Raw genomic sequence first — 12,073 nt, forward strand, 5'->3', positions numbered from 1 at the left:
AGTAGAAGCCAAAAAATAGATAATAACAAAAATAATAAATCATAATATAATAATTATAATAAAATAATATAATAATCGAAATACAAGATGAAATCATATAGTAACAAAAATCAAAAGAAAAGAAACTAAAAAACAACGCTACAACTATAAATAAATATAGACTACAATTACCTATGAACGTTCAACTTTAATACGTTTCCTTCGCAATTTCCTAAGTCATGTCTAATAAACGCTTGCATCGTGCGTCGTTGCTTTATTTGATCACATAAATGTCTTGCATGTCTTATAAACAACGTTTACCTGTCACATAATATACCCACCAGTCCCGCCGGCCACATGGCGCTGCTTTATTATTCTTTTCAAAAATCTATCCCGCTAAACATAACCCCCACCACAAATCCCAACGCATATCAAATCATTGCGTCCCTTTCCCACTTTTTATTTTCTCTCAAATATAAAATAAATAATTACTTTTTCCAATTCATTTTATATGTCATTTTTTTAACTTGATATAATATTTTAGATATTTTCTTAAATTTATGGTTTTTAAAAAATAATACTTAAATATTTATGAAATCAAAAATTATTTTAATTAAGAATAAAAAAGAGAATTTTTAAGTTAAATTATTTTTAATTATATTAAGATGGCATTTTTAAAAAAAAAGACTAAGAGAAAATAATAAGAGAGGCAATATTTTATGGAAACCCACTAATTTAGAATTACTTAAATACACTATAGTTTGCAATATTATCTATCTTATCAGATTTGAGTGCGTCCGAATAAGTTAAAATACGTTCAGAAACATGTATCTCAAAATAAATTGGATCAAAATTAGGCGTAATTTATTCTAGATACATTATATCCCAGTAGATCTGCATGTATCTGCAATACATGATAAATCTCGCTCGCCTCCCTCGCATATCTCTGATCGCTCGCCACTCTCCTATGTATCATATATGTATCTAAGATACATACCAAATTTTGTTCATATTCCTTCCTATCTTGCTTTTTTTTTTTTCTATTTTAGTATATCTGATAACAAAAAATATATGTATGAAAATATATTTTACTCAATAAAGTATGTGGTATAAACTCTTAATTAATAAGAATATATCTAATATTTTATCCCTTCAAATCCCCCCTCAATTCACGCCCAGTTCTTCTCTTTCTTCCCTTTTCCCCAAAGTTCCATCTCTCTTCCCTCTTTCCAAATTCCCCCCAAACCCCCAAAACTCTAGGGTTTTCAATTATCTGTTGAATTTTGGATCGGTGCTTTATTTTAGTTTCTGTGTAGAAATTCCGATTGTTGGGTTTTGTGGGGAATTTTGGGGGATTCCAATTGTATATTAAGAGAGAAAGAGATGAGTTTTCAAGATCTTGAAGCGGGTCGACCATTGGGGCCCCGTAGAGGGTATATGAATGGGAAGCAAGACCCAACCCAAGCTGTGGCTTCTGGAATTTTCCAGATTAACACTGCTGTTTCGACGTTTCAAAGGCTGGTCAATACACTCGGAACACCCAAAGATACACCCGAGCTGCGTGAGAAGTTGTAAGCTCTCGAAATTCTGACCTGATTGTGATAAATTGAAGTTTATAGAATGTTTGGGTGAAATTCTGCAAATTTGTAATAAAATTGGAATTGCATGCATTACTTGTTAAAATTTGATGTCTTGCTAGTTCTTGTTTTGTGGACTTACTGTATTGTCAATGGATGGATTAATTTTGAGACAGAGTTTATAACTTTTGTGGTGATTGAGGTCGTACAGTAGCAATTATCATTTGCTGAGATAAACTGGGTCAACTGATACTATTTATGGTATTTCTGTTAGGTGATTTCATCTTTAACTGTTAATTCGTGAATTCATAACTCATCCTGTATCGGTTTTAGCGTGCACACACAGAGTCAGAGAAAGCATTATACTTGAAACTTGATGTACTACATTTTGAAGAAACTCTTGAGGCAGGGCTCAGCAGATGGGTCGCGCTCAAAGCGATGTCTAATATATCATTGAACATGTGCAAATGATTTCTTTTGTGAACGCTTGAGATTTTAGATAGAGAAATTCAGTAAGCTCGGGAAACATTATAAATCAAAATTTTAGAAACTATTTTCAGTTTTTTTGACCACCTTTAATTCGCCTGGATGACTAGGAAGAATATATTGTTCGGTATACGGTTCTGATGATTGATAAAAAGATGTTTTGCTTGAATCCTTAGTCAAACTGGAATTGGTTTGCAGAAGGAACTAGCTTTACTTTTCAAAAAAAGGGATTAAATAGTTGTACGGTGCGCTCAGACTTTTATATCGGCAAATTCTGTTAAACTATTGCCACCCTACTATGTTTGATATTGAAACTTCTCTTTGTGTGCGTACGGTGCTTATTGTGCAATAATCTACAAAATAGTATTCAAGTTGTTGAGTGAGTTCTTATAGGATGAGTCAAAGAGGTTTGCCTATCAATGCCTCTAGAACGGGACTTGGTTGAATGCTGCGTCACTCATTCCCATGTGAAAAGTAAATAGAATAGGTGATGGTTCACCACGAAAAAGTTGGGTGAGGTGAGGTGAGGAGAAATGTGATATGTGACAATCTTGAATCAGAATCTGGCAGTCATGTTTTAACCATCACTTGAGCAGATTCTATAGTCAATACTACCTTTCCGGTTCAATTTCTGTTTTCCAGCTTGGTGCTGCAATAATGAGATTGTGTAGTGTTTCAATTAGCCAATATATGACTTTGCTGTTATCTTGTACTAATTAATACTACCAATTTACACTGGATTAAAAAGCTTGGTTTCGCTAGGGGATTATGCTAACTTTCTTAAGTACAGGCACAAGACGAGAGTACATATTGGGCAGTTGGTGAAAGATACATCTGCAAAACTTAAGCAAGCCAGCGAAACAGATCATCGTGTTGAAGTCAGTGTAAGTATTAAGAGCTCACCTATTTCCTCTTCCCTTCTGTGTTTGCCTTTGTCAATGTGGACTTCTATGACATATATTTGCAGAATACACATGCTCTTTATCTTCTGTCCTCTCTATATATATGAAGTTCTCATCATTTTGTTTGATTAGCCTTATGTGTACTTCTTCTTGTTCTTCACTCTAATTTTCCTCTTTCACTATTAATTATTAACTCCTGCTTTCTTCTATCAGGCTAGCAAGAAAATAACAGATGCTAAACTCGCTAAAGATTTTCAAGCAGTCTTGAAGGAGTTTCAGAAGGCTCAAAGGCTTGCAGCTGAGAGAGAGACAGCATATACACCTTTTGCTCCTCAAGCAGTTCTTCCTTCTAGGCAAGATTTTCCTGATGGTATTTTATTATATGAAATTTCTGTGAGCTTTATAAAAATATGAATTGTTTATTAGAAACTGAGTTTATCAACTCATGAAATACATATAAGCAAAGCCTCCGAGGGCCTTTGTGTAGTGGTAACAATGCAACATGGGATGTGTGGTCAAGTGCACGTTAGGGGTCCTGGTATTTAAGTGGAGAACAGTCGAGGGGCGGGTACATTATTCACTGAGTTTCGAACTTCACGCCACAGGTTCTCAGGGATTTCATGGTTATAAGAAATAATACATATAAGCAACTTCTGCTGCAGACTGCAGGAATGATAAATTCATTCTCTTTTTCTTTATCAAAAAATAAATTCACTGTCTCTTTAGTTTATAATCCCAGGTGAAATGTTTTGCCTTCTATTTCAGTGACACCTCTCATTTTTGGTTTGGCCATCTTTTGGTAAACAGTTATACAGCCAGTGAGATAGATGTTTCTATGGAAAAGAGTCCAGAACAGCAGGCTCTCCTTGTGGAAGTAAGAAGGTCAGTTAGCTGATCATGTCCTTGTACAGATTTACTAATATTTTGTGCTTGTTTGTGAGATTGTTTAATATCATAATTATCAAATTCATCTAAGCAATAAGTTTATAGACACCATGATGATTCGATTAATTCACTCGCTCTCTCCTTGTTCAAAGAGTGTGCTTCTATGAAGTCACGCTGCTCAACTTGTGTGAAAGTTATAGCCATTGATGGACGATGATTTTTGTCTAAAACTGAATGTAGTGCTGGTGTGAACATTGGTTTAATGAAGCTACATATCTAAGCTTCCTTTAGTTGGTCATATGCTGAAGTCATATTTTGTTGAGCTCAGATGCATTAGATGGAGCTATTTTTGTGATGTTGTGATCTAAGAGTGGCGATGTTGCCTCAGCAGAAGATGTATCCTCTTTCTTCCTGTATTTAGTAACTTATATTCCATTGTGCTGCAGACAGGAGGTTTTACTTTTGGACAACGAGATTGCCTTTAATGAAGCAATTATTGAAGAAAGAGAGCAGGGAATACAAGATATACAGCAACAAATTGGTGAAGTGAATGAAATTTTCAAGGACCTTGCTGTGCTTGTTCACGAGCAAGGAGCTATGATTGGTAGGTCACTCTGTTTTGTTTTAGTATTCAAACTTCCAAGAATGTCCTTTGATATTTACAATTCTTTTTTCTGCAGATGATATTGGTTCTAACGTTGAGAATGCACATGCTGCGACTGCACTGGGGAGATCACAACTTGCTAAAGCTGCAAAGACCCAAAGATCGAATTCATCTCTGGTACTTCATCACATTTGACCATTCATCTTACTGATCATAGAACTCTATGACTGGTATGCTTAAGCATGCTATGTGTTTAGTGCCAGGCCTTTTAGTTCTTTTGAACTTGTATTATGCGAAATCCACCCACAAGCTTGGTATCGCTTATAAGCCTATTGGCCAAATTCAAAGCTTTAATAGGTTTATAATTCTGATCCTGACCAGCTACCACTAATTGTATTTTTATGGTATTCTTCACATTATTGCTTAAATAGAAATAAGAAAAAGTGTAAAAATAGTAGGACCATTTAGAAGTTGGTGAGCAGTCCTTTGCATTTGGGCATATTATAATTTATTTTAGAGTATGTTTGGCAGAGTTGATAGAAGGTCCAAATTTATTTAACATGCCGTCGTGATAAGTGTTCTCACTGTGCATATTAACTTTGATGGAGTGATGGGAGAGGGAAGTCATGAAAGGACAAACAGTGGTAGTAATCATTTGTTTGGGATACTTTAGATGGTTCCTTTTTTAGATCATACAACCCATTCTATTTTCACATGGCCCTTATATCTAATCTGGGCGAGAAACCAGTCATATTGCTTATTTTCTTCCCCCTCTGAGTACAACTTTTATTTTTTATACTTTACATTCCTTGCAGTGAACAATATATGCTCTGTAAATGATCTGCCTAACTTGTAATATTTTCCGCAGACTTGCTTACTCCTAGTGATTTTCGGAATCGTGCTCCTCATTGTGATCATAGTACTTGCAGCCTGAGCTGAAGATTACTGGGATATAGAAAAGGGTCCCGAACTCTGTTTAGATACAAAATTGATTACTTCGATTCGGCAGAAAAGGGACTCTTGTGATTCGAGTCATTTCAAAAGGCAGCCTGGAGTGTGACTCTGTTGTCCCTATCCTTGTTTCTTCTAGTCATAGTAGAAAAGTTGTGTAGTTGGGGAGGTGGGATAACAAAGGTTTATGTTCAACTTGTAAACCTGGTGCTGTGTTTGCAAGATGTATTGCTGCCATTTAATGGTGGGTCTGTCGATAACAATTTATATTTGTTTGAGGAGCAATCTCTTATATTTGCACTTTGTGGATACTCTTGAATGAGCTGACATTTGACATTCAATTCTTTTATTGATGCTTGTGTGCGTGTGCGTGTGAAGTTATCACTAATGGGATTTGTTGATTTGTTTGTCTTGCTTGGTGTATAATCTTGTATGGAAGGTTTGCTGCTTCTATTTTCTGCTAAAGCAACCTGATGTGTCCGTAATTATAAGATAAAACTTATGAACCTAGGGTTGTGGGCTAGTGACCAAGGAAGCGAGAAAAGAATCATTGAGGTCTTAGTTCTAAGTCCCAATTTATGGCGATGCAGGTGAAGTTTATTTCGGACTATGATCTACTTGCTCAGTCTAGAGGAGATAATATTTTCCATATCATGGACACTGAAGGTAACCATCTCCAACTAAACACCAAAAGAAATAAACATAGATCATCTAAATGGAAGCTGTTTTGATATTTATCTTCAGTCTCAAATCTGTAATTCTGTATATGTACTTCATTATAAGTGGCAGTGAAATTTACGCAACATTAATAAGGCCATTTGTGGTGGTGAAAATTCATCTGAGAAATTAGTAATGGCAAAAGCTGCAAAACACTTTAAAACATAGCTGAAACAAACAGCTTGTGTCATGCTTTTTTCCATCATCGTGGCAGCACAGAAACAAGTCAGGTGAAGCAAATTCAACTCTTGATAACATGTCATGTTCAATGAACTCTTCAAACTTTGGGTCTACCAAATTGTCGTGTTTGCTAAAGTAGGATTTTGCAACATATAGTTTATCAAGATAAGGTGCATGGTCCTGAAGAAGACGGGGAAAATGTAAATCTGGTGAATAATGGAAAGAAATTAGTTGCATGATTAAAATGAGTCTTAAAGTTTTCTTGGCAACCATCATCTGTTTACAGTTTTCTGTAAATTTGAATATTATTGATACCCAAACTGCATTTATTGATAAATAATTGCACATCTTGAATGTAATGTTAAAGACATTTAATTGTTCTAAACATAGTCTATTACTCCATATTTATGCAAGTTGTTTATATAACTGAGCAGATGCATCATCAGGTATTCATTTCCATGTGAGGCAGCAGCTGATATCTATGAAGCAAGGGCAATGGGGTTATTTTTATAAAGCTTATATATCCCACATCGGAATGAGATAATTCGTATACAGCCGAAAGCTGTTATATAAACGGGTTTTCTTTTCATTGTTAAAGCATACCTTTCTCGGCCTTTTGGCTAAGATCAAGTGTAGTATCTGTTCTTATCAGTTTAATATCTGATATGTGAACCATCGGTTCACACGATATTAACTCAATTTTTTAAGGGGTAGAGTCCATCAAGGTAGCTTGCTACCTGGGCTCTTACGCGTCGTCCATGCGTTGCACTACTGCACGGGCCTGGCGCACCCCACCAAGTCTAGTTCAATTGTTTTCATCATTTGTAAAATGATCCAAATCCGTAAAAGTTCGTACGTATCATAATATACATGATCCTTCAAACCACCAATATAAAGATGAAACTAAGAGAGCTTGTTTGAATAGTCTCTACTGAAATCACAACAAAATTAATTTTATGCCGCATGCCAACTAGGATAGGTCACAAACCATAGCAGCAACAGATGTCAATCTTAATTTCCCATCTAGAATCGACCATGTTAGAAGTCTTAAGGTAGAGAGATCACTTTCTTATACAGGGATGTTAAAGAAAGCCATGTCAAACAGATCACCAAGCCAAATAGCAATCTTTTGGAGCATGTAAGAAGCTAGAAACAAACATCATATTAGGTTCAAATCCTGGAAACAGCAACAGCATAGTGACACAAACATGATTCTGTTGAAACAAACCACCCAAACATGATTCTGCTGAAACAAACCACCCCCACCACACACACACAGACTCAAACTTTGTTATGATCCTATTGCAAGGTATGGGATTGGAGTCCCACATCGGTTCAATGGGGAGCTGACATGGGGGCTTATATTAACCTTAGGCTCTCCCCTAATAGTTAAGCTTTTGGGACATGGACCTAAGGTTCTGATATATGCCTTTTCATCAAAAGAAGTTAAGAAGAAGAAAGCAGTGGACTTTTCGGGAATATATTCCCATAATTCCAAAAAAGATGGATTTAAAGAAACAACTATCCAGAGTGAGACGCGATAAAAATGCCACTGGTTATTGAGACAAATAGAAAAATGCAGGGGCAAAATGGCAGACAACATAAATATTGGTTCTTGCTACGACATAGCATTTGCGAGTTTCCAACCCCCAACACCACTCCAGATAATTGGTTTCAAATCAGTGACCAACAGCAAAAACAAAGGCCACATAATAGTTTATTTGAGAAATGAGTAATGGCAAAAGCAGCAAAGCATTTCAAAACATAGATAAGCAACGAAACTAATAAAGGTTACCTAACATTAATTGAGGTTCTCTTGCCAATGGTTAGTCCAAAAAGGGGAAAGAAAAAAATTGCTATATTTATCATCTACTCATGATTGTTTTAAGACATTACTTGCTGTGTTATCAGAATACCTAATTGAGGCAACAATAATGAGAAGAGCTGATACAACAGCTGAGATGAAAGTAAAAGCAGCTACAACTTCTGTGTGTTCTCTATTTCCACATGGTACTTCCCACACAGGGTGAGTATCAACTGATTCAGCATTCTGTTTGTCTAGCAGAAACAAACAGCTCGTGTCATGTTCTTTTCTTTCAACATTGCAGCGCAAAAACAAGTCAGGTGAAGCAAATTCAACTCTTGAGAATCCATGTCCTAGTGGCTGCCAATAAGAAGTCGGGATGTTACAATAACGTAGAGAAGCTTCTAAGAACAGATGTACATGGCTTCCCTGATCCTTATACATCTTTTCTTGTACAAGTATCAACTTGAACTTCAGGGGAATAAAAATGACTGACTACATTGGATGCCTGAAACGTATTTTAGAGACTCCTAAATAATTTTGAGAATCATTTATGTGAGGTACCTGATAGCGTGCATGCAGAGGAAGTTCCATGTGTATTTCCACTTCATCCTTCTGTTGTGAAGTTAAATTGGTACCCACTTCCAGATGAACCTCAACAAGCGAGCGGTTTGACAGAAAAGAAGGCAACTCTAAATTTGTATCTCCAAATACAGCAGCATCCCTGAAAACTGCAACAAAATGTGGATACAAACAAGCCTCAAAATGACGGGTAGCATTGTTAGAAACCCATAGAATCTAATACTAAGTAATTTACCACCACGCTGCACAAGGTGTTGTAGCTCAAAAGGATCCGCAAAGACTCCGGAAGGCAGTCTTTCAACAATTATCACCTCACAAGATTTTGGAGGCCTAGAAATGGACTCTGATGACATCCTCAATCTGAGAGTTGATGACAGACGCCGATGGGAGCCTTCACCAATCAGCTTTCCATGTAAAGCAGACAGCTTTGGTGAAAATTCAACATTGCCTTGCAGTGATATACATGCACCGGACAGTATGTTATGTTCAATGAAATCTTCAAACTTTGAATCTACCAAATTGTCATGTTTGTTAAAGTAGGATTTTGCCACATAATTATCAACATAAGGTGCATGGACCTGAAGAAGATCGGGAAAAGTAAATCTGGTGAATAATGGAAAGACGTTAATGATTGCATGACTAAATTGAGTCCAAAGTTTTCTTGGAAGTACCAATCCATTTACATTTTTCTGTAAATTCAAATATTACTAACACTCGAACTGCATGTATCGAGAAATAATTACACATCTTGAGATTATTTAGCAGCTTGATCACTTACTTCACTTAATACTGCAGTATCAAGACATGAACTGATCCTAGCAATTAGTATCACTGTGATGATCATTGACAAACATCGTGCCAGAAGATCATGAAGTTCCATTGTAAATCTGAGAAGGTCGGATGGACATCAGGCACTGACCACATTACACACGAGATATATTAGATATTATTATACATTTATGCATCTGACAACAAACAACTACCACAACTAATCAGATATTACCATATTAGTTGATTTACTATTGAAAGAACTTCCTACATCTATACATAACTTCCCTATTACTAATATAGATTGAATTTTATGAGACGCAACTCAAAAAATCATTGTGGCAGGACAAAGGCAAATATATAATTGGTGCCACTCTTAAGTACAGCTGAAAGTATGCTAAGAAGATGTTTCATGATAAGAGGGGAGATTCGTTAGCTTATTCAAGTTAGTTACATAATCGAGATGGTTAGTTAAGTTAATGAAGATGTGGGGTGCACATATAAACCTCTTATCTGCGATCTCTCTCTCTCTCTCTCTTTCTTCATAACAGTGGTGTCCGGACCCGCTTGTGAACCTCGACTAATTTCACGGGGACCTTCTACATCCCACCAGCTCAACTGCACAAGCACTGGATAACTCTGCCCATGAAGGCTTAACAAATGGGAAGAAATTTGTTTTTGCCTATGCTGGTACTTGAACTTGAATAATCTCATAGTCTCAATCCACTTCATTATTTTCATGCTCTGAATGTCTGTTTTTGTAATTGCTTCTTAATAGTGTCTTATATTTTATCCAATTAGAGTAACAACAAAATTCATTTCCGCTCGATATTGAGCTATTTAGGGTTCATAACAAGATTGAATCTATTGTGTTTCCTAGTATTTGAATTCAATCCCCATCTCTATATGAAGCCTAACTTTTTGTTCAATTTTGGCTCCAATATAAAAGAAAAAATTTACCATGATTTCAGTTGAACAAAAATATTATTTTCCAAGGATCATCAACATATTAACCACGCCAATACAGAAGCTGATAAATAGAGAAAATAAAGGCAATATCATCACAGTCTACATGAAATTGTTTTCCTTCAGGGAAAAAAGAAGAAGTAGCATTACAATAAGAAAAAGATTCAATTTTTAGGGTGAAATCCATCATTCCACATAAGCTTCATTAGTCAAAGTGAAGCGAAAAATTACTAGAAATGGAGGAGATTCAGATAACAATGGGGTTAACGATTTGAAGAAAAAAGAAACCCAGAAAATTTAAAAGCTCTATGTTATGAAAAACTTACCAGATATGGCCTCTTACTGAGAAATTCCAATCACTATTGTCGTTTCAATTCGGCTGATCTGCGTTTTGTAGGGACAAGGCCAGGTGAAGGAAGGAGGACAACAAATCAGATCCTATTCCAGTTCTTCCGGTTTTTTTTCTTTCTATTTTACTTTTCTTACATACACTCAATAAAATAAAATAAAATGAAAAAGAATATTATTTTCATGAAGTTCAATAAATAAAACAATAATCATATAAAGTTTACAATTGAAAATTTAATTTCTAATGAATCAACTATATATATATTTCCAAGTTTATTTTGCTCTTATCATTATTCATTCCAACACAAGTACACAACCATTTAACTTATAAATTATATTAGGGCCGTTTGACCCCAAGTTCCTATTTTGTTATTGTTGATTGTTATCAATTATGTTATAAGTTTTTTTTTAACAGAACATGTTCATTATAAAATGATAACACAAACTTATGGGTATTTTAAATAATTTTTAGAACTTACAGGTACAAAATAATATTTTTTAAAATTTCACCAAAATTTGGGGCCAAACGCATGGTGCAATTTCACCAAAAATTTTTTCAAAAATAACTTGACAAGAATATTTGAAAACTTGGAGCCAAACAGGGCCTATAGAACTTGGGAACATGAGGATTTTGTCAAAAATATTTGCTAAGTAATGATAAATTGTATGGACAAATACATCTAAATATTTTTTAAATTTTTTTCAAAAAACTATTTCGGGTCAAACGCTGCCTCAGAGTTATTTCAATTTGATATTAAGTCTCACTTCTTTTTACTCATATATATGCGTTTCCAATATTTAAAAAGAAAACCTTGACAAACACCAAATTTTATACTCCATGAGAATTGAGAAACAACAACTAAATGTTAATTTCAATTAGTTAGGTTTCAATTATGTGCATTTAGTAAAAGTCTGAGTCTTTATTATTCACATTTCAATTACTATTAAATATGGTTTTAAGTATGATTAAAACTAGTGAAAAGTATAATCGAAGGACCATCTTGAATGCAATGAGTTTTTGGCCAAAAACATTTTATACTATACCTCAAATTTAAATTGTATTTTTAAAATATTTTTTTTTGACACAGAACATCCTTCAAGTATTTGAAAATTAACAATTTTCATTCTTCTGTTAGATATTATCAAAAATCTAAGAGATTCTACAAAAATATATGCAGTTCATGTGACTATCGACAAAAGTTATCCTACATAATTTGATTACCTACTATAAAAAGCTAATGGAGAAAAGAATATTAAAAAAATTGAACACTAATACTTGCTGAAACAAAAAATGTTAAGAATGTGTGATGATACATAATCTGCT

At 34.9% G+C, this 12,073-nt stretch overlaps 1 protein-coding gene, 1 non-coding gene and 1 pseudogene across 4 annotated transcripts; 2 read left to right on the top strand and 1 right to left on the bottom strand.

The window, feature by feature from the left end:
• Positions 1-1,129: 1,129 nt before the first annotated feature.
• LOC129889645 (syntaxin-22-like) lies at positions 1,130-5,725 on the top strand (annotated as a pseudogene). The gene is made up of 7 exons (XR_008766936.1): positions 1,130-1,550; positions 2,833-2,926; positions 3,158-3,297; positions 3,752-3,826; positions 4,276-4,433; positions 4,510-4,610; positions 5,302-5,725. The product of XR_008766936.1 is annotated as a syntaxin-22-like (transcript).
• A 1,155-nt stretch (positions 5,726-6,880) lies between these two features.
• LOC129890864 (U2 spliceosomal RNA) lies at positions 6,881-7,076 on the top strand. The gene has a single exon (XR_008767059.1). It is a non-coding gene; the product is annotated as a U2 spliceosomal RNA (small nuclear RNA).
• Positions 7,077-8,060: 984 nt separating this feature from the next.
• LOC129889646 (uncharacterized) lies at positions 8,061-10,952 on the bottom strand. Of its 2 annotated transcripts, none has more exons than XM_055965043.1 (5): positions 10,728-10,952; positions 9,446-9,554; positions 8,903-9,245; positions 8,650-8,816; positions 8,061-8,445 (listed from the first exon to the last, which is right to left on the bottom strand). In XM_055965043.1, exons 2-5 carry the CDS (start codon positions 9,545-9,547, stop codon positions 8,155-8,157), a joined length of 903 nt encoding a protein of 300 aa, XP_055821018.1. In that variant the 5' UTR covers positions 9,548-9,554; positions 10,728-10,952; the 3' UTR covers positions 8,061-8,154. The 2 variants fall into 2 exon arrangements, with proteins under 2 accessions (XP_055821018.1, XP_055821017.1); XM_055965042.1 differs by having other exon boundaries at positions 9,446-9,581; positions 10,728-10,950.
• Between the last annotated feature and the right edge of the window lie 1,121 nt (positions 10,953-12,073).

The sequence above is a fragment of the Solanum dulcamara genome, chromosome 5 (genome assembly GCF_947179165.1).
Source record: "Solanum dulcamara chromosome 5, daSolDulc1.2, whole genome shotgun sequence".
Lineage (NCBI taxonomy): Eukaryota > Viridiplantae > Streptophyta > Magnoliopsida > Solanales > Solanaceae > Solanum > Solanum dulcamara.